This window comes from Manis javanica, chromosome 8 (genome assembly GCF_040802235.1).
Source record: "Manis javanica isolate MJ-LG chromosome 8, MJ_LKY, whole genome shotgun sequence".
Classification (NCBI taxonomy): Eukaryota; Metazoa; Chordata; class Mammalia; order Pholidota; family Manidae; genus Manis; species Manis javanica.
In genome coordinates, this window is record NC_133163.1 from 94,623,435 (window position 1) to 94,640,201 (window position 16,767).

Below are 16,767 nucleotides of genomic sequence, written 5' to 3' on the forward strand. Positions count from 1 at the left end.
AGCTATTGTAAAAAGGTAGTGATAAACAGGAGTGCATGTGTCTTTTCAAATCAGGGATTCTGTTTTCTTTGGGTAAATTCCTAGAAGTCACTGGGTTGGATGGTATTTCTGTTTTTAGTTTTTTAAGGAACTTCTGTACTGCTTTCCACAGTGGCTGCACTTGTTTACATTCCCACCAACAGTGTAGGAGAGTTCCCTTTTCTTCACATCCTCACCAACACTGGTTATTTCTTGTCTTTTGGATAGTGGCCATTCTAACTAGTGTGAGGCAATATCTCACTGTGGTTTCATTTGCATTTCCTGATGATGAGGAATGTGGAGCATTTTTTCATGTGCCTGTTGGCCATCTGTGTTTCTTCTTTGGAAAAATATTCAAGTTTTTTGCCCATTTTTTAATCAGGTTATTTGGTATTTTTTGGGGTTGAGGCATATGAGCTCTTTATATATTTGGCTGTTAACCTCTTATCAGATAAATTGCTTATGAATATGTTCTTCCTGTATACTGTAGGTTGCCTTTTTGTTCTGCTCATGGTATCCTTTGCTGTGCAGCTTTTTAATTTGATGTAGTCCCACTTGTTAATTTTTTATTTTGTTTCTCTTACATGGGGAGATGTGTCCAGGAAAAAATTGCTTGTGCTTATTCAAGAGATATTTGCCTATGTTTTCTTCTAAGAGTCCTATGGTTACATGTCTTACATTTAAGTCTTTAATCTATTTTGAGTTTACTTTTGTGTATGGAGTTAGACAGTAATCCAGTTTCATTCTCTTGCACATATCTGTCCAATTTTACCAACACCAGTTGTTGAAGAGGCTGTCATTTCACCATTGTATATCCACAGCTCCTTTACGATATATTAATTGGCCATATGTATATGGGTTTATATCTGGGTTCTCTATTCTGTTCCATTGATCTGTGTGTGGGTCTGTTCTTGTGCCACTATCATACTGTTTTGATTACCATAGCTTTGCAGTATAACTTGCAGTCAGGGAGCATAATCCCCCCAGCTTTGTTCTTCTTTCTCAGGATAGCTTTGACTATTTGGGGTCTTCTGTGGGTCCACATGAATTTTAGAACTATTCTAGTTCATTGAAGAAATTTTGTTGGTATTATGATAGGGATTGCATTGAATCTGTAAATTGCTTTGGACAGGATGGCCATTTCAACAATATTAATTTTTCCTATCTGTGAGCACAGGATAGATTTCCATTTATTAGTGTCTTAATTTCTCTCATGAGTGTCTCAGTTTTCAGAGTACAGGTCTCTCACCTCCTTGGTTAGGTTTATTCCTAGGTATTTTATTCTTTTTGATGCTGTTGTAAATGGAATTGTTTTCCTGATTTCTCTTTCTGCTAGTTTGTTTTTAGTATATAGGAATGCAGCAGATTTCTGTGTATTAATTTTGTATCCTGCATCTTTGGTGAATCTGGTTGTTCTAATAGGTTTTTGGTGCAGTCTTTAGGGTTTTCTATATCTAATATCATGTCATCTGCAAATAGTTTTTTTCCCCTTACCAATTGGATGCGTTTTATCTCTTTATCTTATAAAGATACAACTTCTAAAGCTTCTTTTTGATTAGTGAAGACCTTACCTGTTGCTAGAAATTTATGGACTTTTAGGAGTTTAGAGCCCTCAAATACAGTTAGACCGTTCTTTGAGTCCATTCATTGGTGTAAGTAGCTTTATTATTTTCTGTACTTTGTAGCTTTTTCTAATTCTTTTTTCATTTTGAGCCTCAGGATGGTAAGATGAATGTATTTATATAGGTGAAATTACACAGTTAAGTGACTATAGCTTAGCTGTGATTGAAATAGAATTTGAATTCACATCACTTAATTCTTCGTTTACTAGTTTTTATGTTTTCTTTCACAGATTCTAATTCAGGCCATGTTTTTTGTTTGTTTGTTTGTTTGGTATCATTAAAAAACAATCAGGAGCAACACTGTGGTTACCAGATTCTCCCCAATATCAAGTCCCCACCCCTTCAGGCTGTGTTCTTAACTATTTCTAAGTCTTAGGACAATTTGCCAGCCATTAATTTTCTCATCCATAAAATGAGTGAGTTTAGGTAGATTGCCTCATATTTTCTTTCTGATATGAATTTAGTTATTAAAGCATCATTATGTATGGGAGGATCAAATCTCACAAAAAGATCAGCCACTCTTGTTATACTTGTATGTGACTGCTGATTATTAGAATCATGCTCATGGAATTCATTCATTCATTGAGGGTTTTTTCCACTAAATTGTGAGCTTCAGAAGGCAAAAACCTCCCCTTCTTTTTTACTCTTTACTAGGTGCTTACCTAGCCCAGTGCTTTGAATTTGAAAAGTGTTCAGTAAATACTTGTTGAGTGAATGAATGAATGTAATGTTGGCATTGGGTGGAGGCAATGTAGTGCTGTGGACAGAGCGTGCACACTCTTGGTGTTACTTCTAGTTATTAGATCACAGGATATATTTCAGAAGTTGTTGGGAAAGTTACCTGGGAAGTTTATAAGTTTATAGCATAATGCCTTTCACTTAAGTGTTAGTTTCTTATATCATTTCCCTAGAGACCTGGACTTTCTTAAAAAACCGAGAGATTTTTATTATATAAGCTGGCACATAGGGGTTAGCTAGGTTTAATTTTTATAATCTTTATTATTATTTTTCTCTTATAGTTTTACATGTGTCACCCATAAAAGATGAGGCTGAGATCACGGAAAGCTTCTCAGCAATCAAATCAAATCCAAACACAACGCACTGCCAGAGCAAAGAGGAAATATTCAGAGGTTGATGATAGCCTGCCTTCAGGAGGAGAAAAACCACCGAAGAATGAAACTGGCTTGTTATCTTCAATTAAAAAGTTCATTAAAGGAAGCACACCGAAGGTAGTGGTTTTACTTTGTACTTAAATCATTAAAATTGAAGTTACATTGTTTTTTTTTAAGTGTGTAAACGTGAGAAATCTAATACTGCTAGCGCCTATTTTAAGGGAATGTCTACATCTTGCTGTTATTTTAAGAGTATTAATATGTAAAATACTTAGTGGCCATTCAGGAAAACATTGTTTATTCTGCTTAACTGTTCCACTTAGCCTTCTGTTTTTCAGCATAATAATATGGGAACTTTTTACTTGTTCTTTTACTTCGTTTTTTTTTTTTCATTTCTAAAAAAAAGTCTTGTTAATATTATTAATATATTACCGAATAAGGGAGATAATTCCTCTTATCTATCTGAATTGTAGCATTTGTGCAGTAAAAAATGTGTTATTTCATTAAGTAGGAAAAAAAGTTACTGAAGAAAGAATGGGTACTCACCAGGGTCATGTTCCAGATTCATATTCTGGATCAACTTTAGTGATCTGAGGAAAGTCATGTACCCCTCTGAGCCTCAGAAAGACAGTAAAATGGGACTAAGGCTGACAACTTTGTTTGCCCTCAGAGTTGTTTTCAGATTAGATAGCCAACAGGTGGAAAAACAGTTTGAGAAATTTTAATACAGCTTGTAAATGGATAGTCTTACTGTTCATTATATGTATATATTTTCATCATTTACTACTTTTGTGTTCTTTCTTGGAGTTATTATAAATATGGTATATATATATATTTTTTTTTAGTTTAGTTTTTTTTTTTTTTTGAGAGGGCATCTCTCATATTTATTGATCAAATGGTTGTTAACAACAATAAAATTCAGTATAGGGGGGTCAATGCTCAATGTACAATCATTAATCCATCTCAAGTCTAATTCTCATCAGTCTCCAATCTTCTGAAGCATAACGAACAAGTTCTTACATGGTGAACGAATTCTTACATAGTGAATAAATTCTTACATGGTGAACAGTACAAGGGCATTCATCACAGAAACTTTCAGTTTTGATCACGCATTATGAACTATAAACAATCAGGTCAAATATGAATATTCATTTGATTTTTATACTTGATTTATATATTGATCCCACATTTCTCCCTTTATTATTATTATTATTTTTATTTTAAAAAAAATGCTGAAGTGTGGTAGGTAGATGCAAGATAAAGGTAGAAAACATAGTTTAGTGTTGTAGGACAGCAACTGTAGATGATCAGGTGTGTGCCTGTATACTATGTGTTAATCCAAGCTAGACAAGGGCAATAAACCATCCACGGATGCAGAAGATTTCTCTCAAAGCAGGGGGAATGAGGTTCTGAGCCTCACCTCTGTTGATCCCCAATTTCTCACCTGATGGCCCCCCTGCAACTGTGCCTGTCTTAGGTTGTTCCTCCCTTGAGGAATCTTACCCGTCTCTGGCTAACCAGTCATCTTCCGGGGCGATACAGGGAAATGTAAAGTTGGTAAGTGAGAGAGAAGCCATACTGTTTGAAACGGTTAGCTTTTTACTTCTTTGCAGATTTATGCCCTGTGGCTTCTATGCCCAGCACTTGTCTCGAGGTATCTTTGCCACCTGGAGGAATTATGATACTCGGTAACTTCGATATGAGACACGAATTCTATTTAAGGGTTGTAATTAGGAAGGAAGAAGAAAAGCTATAGAGGTAGCATATGGAAGAAAACATGGGAGGATTGATTATTTCTTTGACATATCTTCTTGTAGAGTACCTTAAGTATGTATAGGTTTTAAACTACTAACTAATTTGTACACACATATTAACATAATAGGAATACGGTGACATAAACAAAGCAAATCTATAATTACCATCCATGTCCAGTGAAGCCAAGAAAACCATTTAGGCACCCTAGGCATTTGTGAAAATTTGTCTATGATATGATGGATATTGTCCAACTGTACTTGAACAGTCTGAGAGAAATCAGACAAATTAAAGCAGCCCATTTACGGGATCTGTTCACCTCCCATATGTCCTTTTAACCGTAGATAGTCTATAGTCATAAGATTTTGGAGTGCTACAACTTGCACCCCTCCCAACTCGTGGTTGAGTTCCAACAGTACAGATCCGATCAAATTCGTTGTCTCACTGTATGCACATGCCAGCCTAGACATCTCCCTCCTCATTCCAATGGCAAGCCCACGAAACGGTTGGGTGGACGCAGCCACGACCGCAGCATCGCACGGATCCCTGTGGAGGCTTTTTGATGATCATCCCCCAGCACGAGTCCTCCAGAGAGTGCTGATGCCGGAAGCTCCTCCTCATATCGTATCTTAGTTCATTTTCTGGGTATCCAAGCTAGGCCTTGATCTTCTGCATAGAAACAAACAGACCCTTTGCCCACACTTTGACATGCCCTCTATACCACTGTGCAGAACTCATTGGAGGTCAGCACACAGGGACTGCTTTTTTTTTTTTTTTATTAAGAGAAAGGAATATTATCAGAAAAGAGTACCTCCATAGCTGATCATCTGACACCCTTTAAGTGATCAACATTAAGGATATTTAAAGCATGCGTTGATCTTTGATTTACCAATAGTTTTATCCTATCAAGGAGTAATCCCCCTTTTCTTTCTTTCTTTCTTTTTTTTTTTTAATCTTTAATCTACACTTACATGAAGAATACTATGTTTACTATGCTCTCCCCTATATCAGGTCCCCCCTAACAACCACATTACGGTTACTGTCCATCAGCTTAGCAAAATGTTGTAGAATCCCTACTTGTCCTCTCTGTGTTGTGCAGCCCACCCTCCCCTTTCTTCCTCCCCCCCCAAGCATACTAATCTTAATACCCCCCTTCTTCTTCCCCCCCTTATCCCTCCCTGCCCACCCATCCTCCCCAGTTCCTTTCCCTTTGGTACCTGTTAGTCCATTTTTGGGTTCTGTAATTCTGCTGCTGTTTTGTTCCTTCAGTTTTTCCTTTGTTCTTATACTCCTCAGATGAGTGAAATCATTTGGTATTTCTCTTTCTCCGCTTGGCTTATTTCACTGAGCTTAATACTCTCCAGCTCCATCCATGTTGCTGCAAATGATTGGATTTTTCTACTTCTTATGGCTGAGTAGTATTCCATTGTGTATATGTACCACATCTTCTTTATCCATTCATCTACCGATGGACATTTAGGTTGCTTCCAATTCTTGGCTATTGTATATAGTGCTGTGATAAACATATGGGTGCATCTGTCTTTCTCAAACTTGATTGCTGCGTTCTTAGGGTAAATTCCTAGGAGGAATTTCTGGGTCAAATGGTAGGTCTGTTTTGAGCATTTTGATGAACCTCCAAACTGCTTTCCACAATGGTTGAACTAATTGGCATTCCCACCAGCAGTGTAGGAGGGTTCCCCTTTCTCCACAGCCTCGCCAACATTTGTTGTTGTTTGTCTTTTGGATGGCAGCTATCCTTATTGGTGTGAGGTGATACCTCATTGTAGTTTTAATTTGCATTTCTCTGATAATTAGCGATGTGGAGCATCTTTTCATGTGTCTCTTGGCCATCTGTATTTCTTTTTTAGAGAACTGTCTGTTCAGTTCCTCTGCCCATTTTTTAATTGGGTTATTTGTTTTTTGTTTGTTGAGGCGTGAGCTCTTTATATATTCTGGACGTCAAGCCTTTATCGGATCTGTCATTTTCAAATATATTCTCCCATACTGTAGGGTTCCTTTTTGTTCTATTGATGGTGTCTTTTGCTATACAGAAGCTTTTCAGCTTAATGTAGTCCCACTTGCTCATTTTTGCTGTTGTTTTCCTTGCCCGGGAGATATGTTCAAGAAGAGGTCACTCATGTTTATGTCTAAGAGGTTTTTGCCTATGTTTTTTTCCAAGAGTTTAATGGTTTCGTGACTTACATTCAGGTCTTTGATCCATTTTGAGTTTACCTTTGTATATGGGGTTAGACAATGGTCCAGTTTCATTCTCCTACATGTAGCTGTCCAGTTTTGCCAACACCATCTGTTGAAGATACTGTCATTTTGCCATTGTATGTCCTTGGCTCCTTTATCAAATATTAATTGACCATATTTGTTTGGGTTAATGTCTGGAGTCTCTGATCTGTTCCACTGGTCTGTGGCTCTGTTCTTGTGCCAGTACCAAATTGTCTTGATTACTATGGCTTTGTAGTAGAGCTTGAAGTTGGGGAGTGAGATCCCCCCTACTTTATTCTTTTTCAGGATTGCTTTGGCTATTCGGGGTCTTTGGTGTTTCCATATGAATTTTTGAATTATTTGTTCCGATTCATTGAAGAATATTGCTGGTAATTTGAGAGGGATTGCATCACATCTGTGTATTGCTTTGGGCAGGATGGCCATTTTGACAATATTAATTCTTCCTAGCCATGAGCATGGGATGAGTTTCCATTTATTAGTGTCCCCTTTAATTTCTCTTAAGAGTGACTTATAGTTTTGAGAGTATAAGTCTTTCACCTCTTTGGTTAGGTTTATTCCTAGGTATTTTATTCTTTTTGATGCAATGGTGAATGGAATTGTTTTCCTGATTTCTCTTTCTATTGATTCGTTGTTAGTGTATAGGAAAGCTACAGATTTCTGTGTGTTAATTTTGTATCCTGCAACTTTGCTGTATTCCGATATCAGTTCTAGTAGTTTTGGAGTGGAGTCTTTAGGGTTTTTTATGTACAGTATCATATCATCTGCAAATAGTGACAGTTTAACTTCTTCTTTACCAATCTGGATACCTTGTATTTCTTTGTTTTGTCTGATTGCCGTGGCTAGGACCTCCAGTACTATGTTAAATAACAGTGGGGAGAGTGGGCATCCCTGTCTGGTTCCCGATCTCAGAGGAAATGCTTTCAGCTTCTCGCTGTTCAGTATAATGCTGGCTGTGGGTTTATCATATATGGCCTTTATTATGTTGAGGTACTTGCCCTCTATTCCCATTTTGCTGAGAGTTTTTATCATGAATGGATGTTGAATTTTGTCAAATGCTTTTTCAGCATCTATGGAGATGATCATGTGGTTTTTGTCTTTCTTTTTGTTGATGTGGTGGATGATGTTGATGGATTTTCGAATGTAGTACCATCCTTGCATCCCTGGGATGAATCCCACTTGGTCATGGTGTATGATCCTTTTGATATACTGTTGAATTCTGTTTGCTAATATTTTATTGAGTATTTTTGCATCTACATTCATCAGGGATATTGGTCTGTAATTTTCTTTTTTGGTGGGGTCTTTTCCTGGTTTTGGTATTAGGGTGATGTTGGCTTCATAGAATGAGTTTGGGAGTATTCCCTCTTCTTCTATTTTTTGGAACACTTTAAGGAGAGTGGGTATTATGTCTTCTCTGTGTGTCTGATAAAATTCCGAGGTAAACCCGTCCGGCCCCGGTGTTTTGTTCTTGGGTAGTCTTTTGATTACCGTTTCAATTTCTTTGCTCGTGATTGGTTTGTTTAACTTTTGTATTTCTTCCTTGGTCAGTCTTGGGAGGTTGTATTTTTCTAGGAATTTGTCCATTTCTTCTAGGTTTTCCAGCTTGTTGGCATATAGGTTTTCATAGTAGTCTTTAATAATTCTTTGTATTTCTGTGGAGTCTGTCGTGATTTTTCCATTCTCATTTCTGATTATGTTGATTTGTGTTGATTCTCTTTTTCTCTTAATAAGTTGTGCTAGAGGCTTATCTATTTTGTTTATTTTCTCAAAGAACCAGCTCTTGGTTTCGTTGATTTTTGCTGTTGTATTATTCTTCTCAATTTTGTTTATTTCTTCTCTGATCTTTATTATGTCCCTCCTTCTGCTGACTTTAGGCCTCATTTGTTCTTCTTTTTCTAGTTTCGATAATTGTGATGTTAGACTATTCATTTGGGATTGTTCTTCCTTCTTCAAGTGTGCCTGGATTGCTATATACTTTCCTCTTAAGACTGCTTTCGCTGCGTCCCACAGAAGTTGGGGCTTAGTGTTGTTGTTGTCATTTGTTTCTATATATTCCTTGATCTCTATTTTGATTTGTTCATTGATCCATTGATTATTTAGTAGCATGTTGTTAAGCCTCCATGTGTTTGTGAGCGTTTTTGTTTTCTTTGTAGAATTTATTTCTACTTTTATACCTTTGTGGTCTGAAAAATTGGTTGGTAGAATTTCAATATTTTGGAATTTACTGAGGCTCTTTTTGTGAGCTAGTATGTGGTCTATTCTGGAGAATGTTCCATGTGCACTTGAGAAGAATGTATATCCTGTTGCTTTTGGATGTAGAGTTCTATAGATGTCTATTAGGTCCATCTGTTCTAGTGTGTTGTTCAGTGCCTGTGTGTCCTTACTTATTTTCTGCCCGGTGGATCTATCCTTTGGGGTGAGTGGTGTGTTGAAGTCTCCTAAAATGAATGCATTGCAGTCTATTTCCCTATTTAGTTCTGTTAGTATTTGCTTCACATATGCTGGTGCTCCTGTATTGGGTGCATATATATTTAGAATGGTTATATCCTCTTGTTGGACTGAGCCCTTTATCATTATGTAGTATCCTTCTTTATCTCTTGTTACTTTCTTTGTTTTGAAGTCTATTTTGTCTGATATTAGTAACCCCTGCAACCCCTGCTTTCTTCTCACTGTTGTTTGCCTGAAGTATGTTTTTCCATCCCTTGGATTTTAGTCTATGATTGTCTTTGGGTTTAAGGTGAGTTTCTTGTAAGCAGCATATAGATGGGTCTTGCTTTTTTATCCATTCTATTACTCTGTGTCTTTTGATTGGTCCATTAATTCCATTTACATTTAGGGTGACTATTGAGAGATATGTACTTATTGCCATTGCAGGCTTTAGATTCGTGGTTACCAAAGGTTCAAGGTTAGCTTCTTTAGTATCTTACTGCCTAACTTAGCTCGCTTATTGAGCTGTAATATACATTGTCTGGAGATTCTTTTCTTCTCTCCCTTCTTATTCCTCCTCCTCCATTCTTCATATGTTGTGTGTTTTGTTCTGTGCTCTTTTTAGGAGTGCTCCCATCTAGAGTAGTCCCTGTAGGATGCCCTGTAGAGGTGGTTTGTGGGAAGCAAAATCCCTCAGCTTTTGCTTGTCTCGGAATTGTTTAATCCCGCATCATATTTAAATGATAGTCGTGCTGGATACAGTATCCTAGGTTCAAGGCCCTTCTGTTTCATTGCATTACGTATATCATGCCATTCTCTTCTGGCCTGTAGGGTTTCTGTCGGGAAGTCTGATGTTAGCCTGATGGGTTTCCTTTATAGGTGACCTTTTTCTCTCTAGCTGCCTTTAAAACTCTTTCCTTGTCCTTGATCCTTGCCATTTTAATTACTATGTGTCTTGGTGTTGTCCTCCTTGCATTCTTTCTGTTGGGGGTTCTGTGTAATTCCATGGTCTGTTCGATTATTTCCTCCCCGAGTTTGGGGAAGTTTTCAGCAATTATTTCTTCAAAGAGACTTTCTATCCCTTTTCCTCTTTCTTCTTCATCTGGTACCCCTATAATACGAATATTATTCCTTTTGGCTTGGTCACATAGTTCTCTTAGTGTTGTTTCATTCCTGGAGATCCTTTTATCTCTCTCTATGTCACCTTCTATACATTCCTCTTCTCTGGCTTCTATTCCTTCAGTGACCTTTTGCATCTTATCCATTCTGCTTATAAATCCTTACAGGGATTGTTTCACTTCTGTGATCTCCTTCCTGACATCTGTGATCTCCCTCCGGACTTCATCCCATTGCTCTTGCATTTTTCTCTGCATCTCATCCCATTGCTCTTGAATTTTTCTCTTGCATCTCTGTCAGCATGTTCATGATTTTAATTTTGAATTCTTTTTCAGGAGGACTGGTTAGGTCTGTCTCCTTCTCAGGTGTTGTCTCTGTGATCTTTGTCTGCCTGTAGTTTTGCCTTTTCATGGTGATAGAGATAGTTTGCAGACCTGGTACGAGTGACCTCTGGAAGAGCTTCCCTTCTTGTTGGTTTGTGGCCTTCCTCTCCCCCTTCACAATGCGCTGGGTTCTTGCAGGTGTGGATGTGGTCTAGATGTTGTCCTGTGTCCTCTGGTCTCTTATTTTAGGAAGAGTTTTCTTTGTTATATTTTCATAGCTCTATGTGTTTTTTGGAGAAGATTTCCACTGCTCTACCCATGCCGCCATCCTGGCTCCGCCCCAAATATGGTATATTTTTTATTATAATGTAAGTTTATCACTTTAATAAGTAGAAAAATTAATTACTTGTGTTTATTCATAGTGGTAGATTTTGGCATCATAAAAGAAAACCTAGTTACTGTGAACCATTGAACACTTTATAAGTATTGCGTGTTTGTAGAGTTCTTATTGTGTTAATGGTTTATTCTTTTTTTCTACTATAAGTAAAATTTGTTTTGTTAATTTTAAATAGAAGTTTTTTGAGTTGCAATTTCTATAAATGTAGACCTACTCTAGGAATATCAGAAAACAGAGATCAAATCTTCCAGAAACATGAATTTCTGAATTTGTAAATTCCTAATGGGTTTTCGTCAGTCTCTATTGATGGGGATGTTACTATTAGTGAGTTCATTCTCTGAACAACTCTAAACATTGTGAAGTTTTTTTTCATTTGAAAAAATATACCTAAACCTTACTTTCTTATATGCTCTTTATTTTTTTTAAATTAGCAGCTCCATTTTTTATTGTTCATTTTCTTAACATCAATTCACAACCTAATCCTTTTTTTTATTTTTTATTTTGGTATCATTAATGTACAATTATATGAGCAACATTATGGTTACTAGACTCCCTCCATTATCAGGTCCCCACTACAAAGCCCATTACAGTCACTATCCATCAGCATAGTAAGATGTCATAGAATCACTACTTCTATGTGTTGTACTGCCTTCCATGTGCCCCACCCTATATTATGTGTGCTAATCATAATGTCCCCTTTTCCCCCTTATCCCTCCCTTACCACCCATCCTACCCAGTCCCTTTCCCTTTGGTAACTGTTAGTCCATTTTTGGGTTCTGTGTGTCTGCTGCTGTTTTGTTCTTTCAGTGTTTTCTTTGTTCTTATACTCCGTGGATGAGTGAAATCATTTGATACTTCTCTTTCTCCACCCGGCTTATGTCACTGAGCATAATACCCTCTAGCTCCATCCATGTTGTTGCAAGTGGTAGGATTTGTTTTCTTCATATGTCTCAATAATATTCGTTGTGTATATATACCACATCTTCTTTATCCATTCATTTACTGATGGACACTTAAGTTGCTTCCATTTCTTGGCTGTTGTACATAGTTCTGCGATAAACATAGGGGTGCATATGTCTTTTTCAAACTGGGCGTCTGCATTCTTAGGGTAAATTCCTAGGAGTGGAATTCCCGGGTTAAATGGTATTTCTATTTTTAGTTTTTTGAGGAACCTCCATACTGCTTTCCACAATGGTTGAACTAATTTACATTCCCACTAGCAGTGTAGGAGGGTTCCCCATTCTCCACATCCTCGCCAACATTTGTTGTTGTTTGTCTTTTGGATGTTTGTCATCCTAACTGGTGTGAGGTGATATCTCATTGTGGCATTTCTCTGATTATTAGCGATGTGGAGCATCTTTTCATGTTTCTGTTGGCCATATGAATTTCTTCTTTGGAGAACTGTCTGTTCAGCTCCTCTGCCCATTTTTTAATTGGATTATTTGCTTTTTCTTTGTTGAGGTGCATGAGCTCTTTATAGATTTGGGATGTCTACCCTTTATTGGATATGTCATTTATGAATTTATTCTCCCATACTGTAGGCTGCCTGTTTGTTCTACTGATGTTGTCCTTTGCTGTATAGGAGGTTTTCAGCTTAATATGGTCCCACTTGTTCATTTTTGCTTTTGTTTCCCTTGTCCATGAAGATATGTTCATGAAGAAGTTGCTCATGTTTATGTCCAAGAGATTTTTGCCTGTGTTTTTTTCTAAGAGTTTTATGGTTTCATGACTTACATTCCGGTCTTTGATTCATTTCGAGTTTACTTTTGTGTATGGGGTTAGACAATGATCCAGTTTCATTCTCCTACATGTAGCTGTCCAGTTTTACCAACACCAGCAGTTGAAGAGGCTTTCATTTCCCCATGGTTCCTTAATTGTATATTAATTGACCATATATGTTTGGGTTAATATCTGGACTCTATTCTGTTCCATTGATCTACAGGTCTGTTCTTGTGCCCATACCAAATTGTCTTGATTACTGTGGCTTTGTAGTAGAGCTTGAAGTTGGTAAGCGAGATCCCCCCTGCTTTATTCTTCCTTTTCAGGATTGCTTTAGCTATTTGGTGTCTTTCGTGGTTCCAAATGAATTTTAGAACTATTTGTTCCAGCTTGTTGAAGAATGCTTCTGGTACTTTGATAGGAATTGCATAGAATCTGTTGATTGCTTTAGGCAGGATGGCCATTTTGACAATATTAATCCTTCCTAGCCAAGAGCATGTGATGGATTTCCATTTGTTAGTGTCCTCTTTAATTTCTCTTAAGAGCATCTTGTAGGTTTCAGGGTATAGGTCTTTTCCTTCCTTGGTTAGGTTTATTCCTGGGTATTTTATTCTTTTTGATGCTAGTGTGAATGGAATGGTTTTCCTGATTTCTCTTTCTGCTAGTTCATCATTGGTGTATAGGAATGCAGCAGATTTCTGTGTATTAATTTTGTATACTGCAACTTTGTATTCAGATATTAGTTCTAGTAGTTTTGGAGTGGATTCTTTAGGTTTTTTTTTTATGTACAGTATCATGTCATCTGCAAATAGTGACAGTTTGACTTCTTCCTTAGCAAACTGGATGCCTTGTATTTCTTTGTTTGATCTGATTGTCGTGGGTAGGACCTCCAGTACTATGTTGAATAAAAGTGGGGAGAGTGGGCATCTCTGTCTTGTTCCCAATCTTAGGTGAAAAGCTTTGAGCTTCTTGCTGATTAGTATGATGTTGGCTGTCATTTTGTCATATATGTTCTTTGTTATGTTGGGGTACTTGCCCTCTATACCCATTTTATTGAGAGTTGTTATCATGAATGGATGTTGAATTTTGTCAAATGCTTTTTCTGCATCTATGAAGATGATCATGTGGTTTTTTGTCCTTCTTTTAGTTGATGTGGTAGATGATGATGATGGATTTTGAAATATTGTACCATCCTTGCATCCCTGAGATGAATCCCACTTGATCATGGTGTATGATCATTTTTATGTATTTTTGAATTCGGTTTGCTATTATTTTGTTTAGTATTTTTGCATCTATGTTCATCAGGGTTATTGGTCTGTAATTTCTTTTTTTGTGTGGTGTCTTTGCCTGGTTTTGGAATTAGAGTGATGCTGGCTTTATTGAATTAATTTGGAAGTATTCCCTCCTCTTCTATTTTTTGGAAAACTTGAAAAATAAATGGGTATTATGTCTTCAAATGTCTGATAAAGTTCAGCGGTGAATCCTTCTGGCTCGGGGGTTTTGTTCATGGGTAGTTTTTTGATTACTGATTAAATTTCATTGCTGGTAATTGGTCTGTTTCTCCTTGGCTCACTCTTGGGAAGTTGTATGTTTCTAGGAATTTGTTCATTTCTTCTAGATTGTCCAATTTATTGTCATATAATTTTTTTGTGGACTCCTTAATAATAATTTGTATTTCTGTCATGTGTACATTTAAACTATTCCTTTTTTAGTGTAATGGTATACTTATTTAATGACAGTTCAATTGAATTGGCAAGTAACTATTTGGATATTTTCTGTTACATATGATACAATAACAACTTAATATTTATGCAGCTGAAGGGAAAATAGCTGTATTATATTTTCATTTCTAGTTTACAATTTCATCTGTTTTCTTTGGAGTGGATTTCTCCCTTTTTTGAGTAAGAGAATTCTGATAGTTTCTTTTCACCAGTGTAGGATTGGATTGAAATCACAAGTCTCCCTTTTTTTATCCAATGATCCATTCTTAATTATAAAGTTATGTTTTATTTTAAAATATAGAAAGTTTTGAAATAACTGTTTTAGATAAAATTTTTTAAATGAAATTTAATATTGCAAAGCAGAATACAAGAAGCACCCTTATTGTGTTTCCATATACATGTAAAAAAAACCCTGAGACTTCAGAATAATGATTTACTGGATCATAATGGCTAGATATTATTTTAGCAAATATAACTGTTGGAGATAGCTAGTAAGCACATAGTAGAAATACTGAACTCCAAAATCTTTTCTATTTACTCATATATTTGCCTATGTAGTGTTCATTCCCTATTGCATGTTTAGGATACCATCTGTTACTATTTATTTTATGCCTAAAGAACTTCATGTAGTATTTCTTGTGCAGATCAGCTAGAAACAAATTGTATCAAGTTTTCTGTCTCAGAATGTCTTTGAATAATAGAAAAAAACCTTTTATGTTATCTCTTCCCAATTTTCTTATAGTTTTTTGTCTATATATTTTCAGCCTGTAGTCATTTACATACTACATTTTAATCCTCATTTCTCATGTCATTGCTGTCATTTTAATTGTGTGAAGCTCATTTTCTATTAGATGCCAGAGAAAGACTCATGAGAAGAATATTCTGAATGCTTATGTATATTGGTAACAAACTGCTCTTTGTGCTTGAAAATCAGTTCTGCTGCATATAAACTCCTTGGCTCACATTCTCTATTCTTGATGTTACTCCATTTTCTTCTGGCATAAAAAGTAATTGCTTTCACCCCGAACCCCCTTATGGTGATAAGCAGCCTGCCGTTTGTTCCCCCCAGCCGGTGCTGCAAACGGACCAGCTGACCCCGCCACAGGTGCGGAGCAGCCGGAGAGTGGCCCCACCCACAGCAACCACACAGAGTCTCCTCTCAGCGCACAGATAACTGGGACAGGCAGCGGAAGCCAGAGGAAGGTCCAGAAGGAACGAAGGGGCACCGTTCTAGCAGGAGAACACAGCCGGTGTGGCTGGAAACCACCTCCCCCTCAAAGTGCTATAGGCTAGGCCGAGGCCCTGCCCACAGTGGCAGCTCAGGAGATTATCCCAGAGACTGCCTCCCAGTGTGTGGGAAACCAGCACAGGCAGCAGAAGCCGGAGCAAGGTCCAGAAGGTATGAGGGGGCACCCAGGAGAACACACCCAGCATGGCTGTGATGCCCTGCAGTACCCTAGGCTAGCCTGAGGGTGGCCCCACCCACGGCATATGAGGAGATTTTCCCAGAGACTGCCTCCCGGTGTGTGGGTAACCGGTACGGGCAGCGGAAGCTCGAGGAAAGTCTGGAAGGCACAAAGGGGCCATTCTCGCAGAAGAACACACCCGGCATGGCTGCGACCCCCCACAGCGTGCTAGGCAATCCCGAGGGTCGCCCTACCCACGGCAGCTCAGGAAATTAACCTGGGGCTGCTCCTGGTGTGCGGGTAGATGGGACAGACAGCGGAGAAGGGCAAGGTGATCAACAAGCAGGAAGGGACTTTGTTCTCCCAGCTGACACATATGTGCCACCTGCCTGCGACCACTTCTATCGCCATGAAAAGGCAGAAGAATCTGGTCCCGTCAAAAATCATTCGGACAACCCCAGAGAGAAGGCCTGGTGAGACAGATATAACCCATCTTCCTGAAAAAGAACTCAAAATAAAAGTCATGACCATGCTGATCGGCTACAGAGAAATATGGAAGAGCAAAGGGATGAAGTCCAGAGGGAGATAACAGAAATGAAACAATTGATAGAAGGTCTTAAGAGCATACTGGACGAGGTGCAAGAGACTGTTAATAGAATAGAAATAAGAACAGGAATACAGAGAGGCTGAGGTAGAGAGAGAGAAAAGGATCTCCAGGAATGAAAGAATATTAAGAGAACTCTGTGGCCAATCCAAATGGAACAATATTCACATAATAGGGGTACCAGAAGAAGAAGAGAGAGAAGGGGATAGAAAGTGTCTTTGAAGAAATAATTGCTGAAAACTTCCCCAAACTGGGGAAGGAAATAGTCTCTCAGACCGTGGAAGCCCACAGATCTCCCAACACAAGGGACCCAAG

The 16,767-nt window shown here is 37.9% G+C and overlaps 1 protein-coding gene across 3 annotated transcripts in view; it reads left to right on the forward strand.

The window, feature by feature from the left end:
- CTDSPL2 (CTD small phosphatase like 2) overlaps positions 1-16,767 on the forward strand; it is a 78,595-nt gene that overhangs the window by 25,677 nt on the left and 36,151 nt on the right. For all 3 annotated transcript variants that reach the window (XM_037022167.2, XM_037022169.2, XM_037022168.2), the window contains exon 2: positions 2,660-2,869. In XM_037022167.2, the coding sequence (XP_036878062.1) occupies positions 2,684-2,869 (186 nt within the window). In that variant the 5' untranslated portion in view covers positions 2,660-2,683. The remainder of the gene's footprint in view (positions 1-2,659; positions 2,870-16,767) is intronic.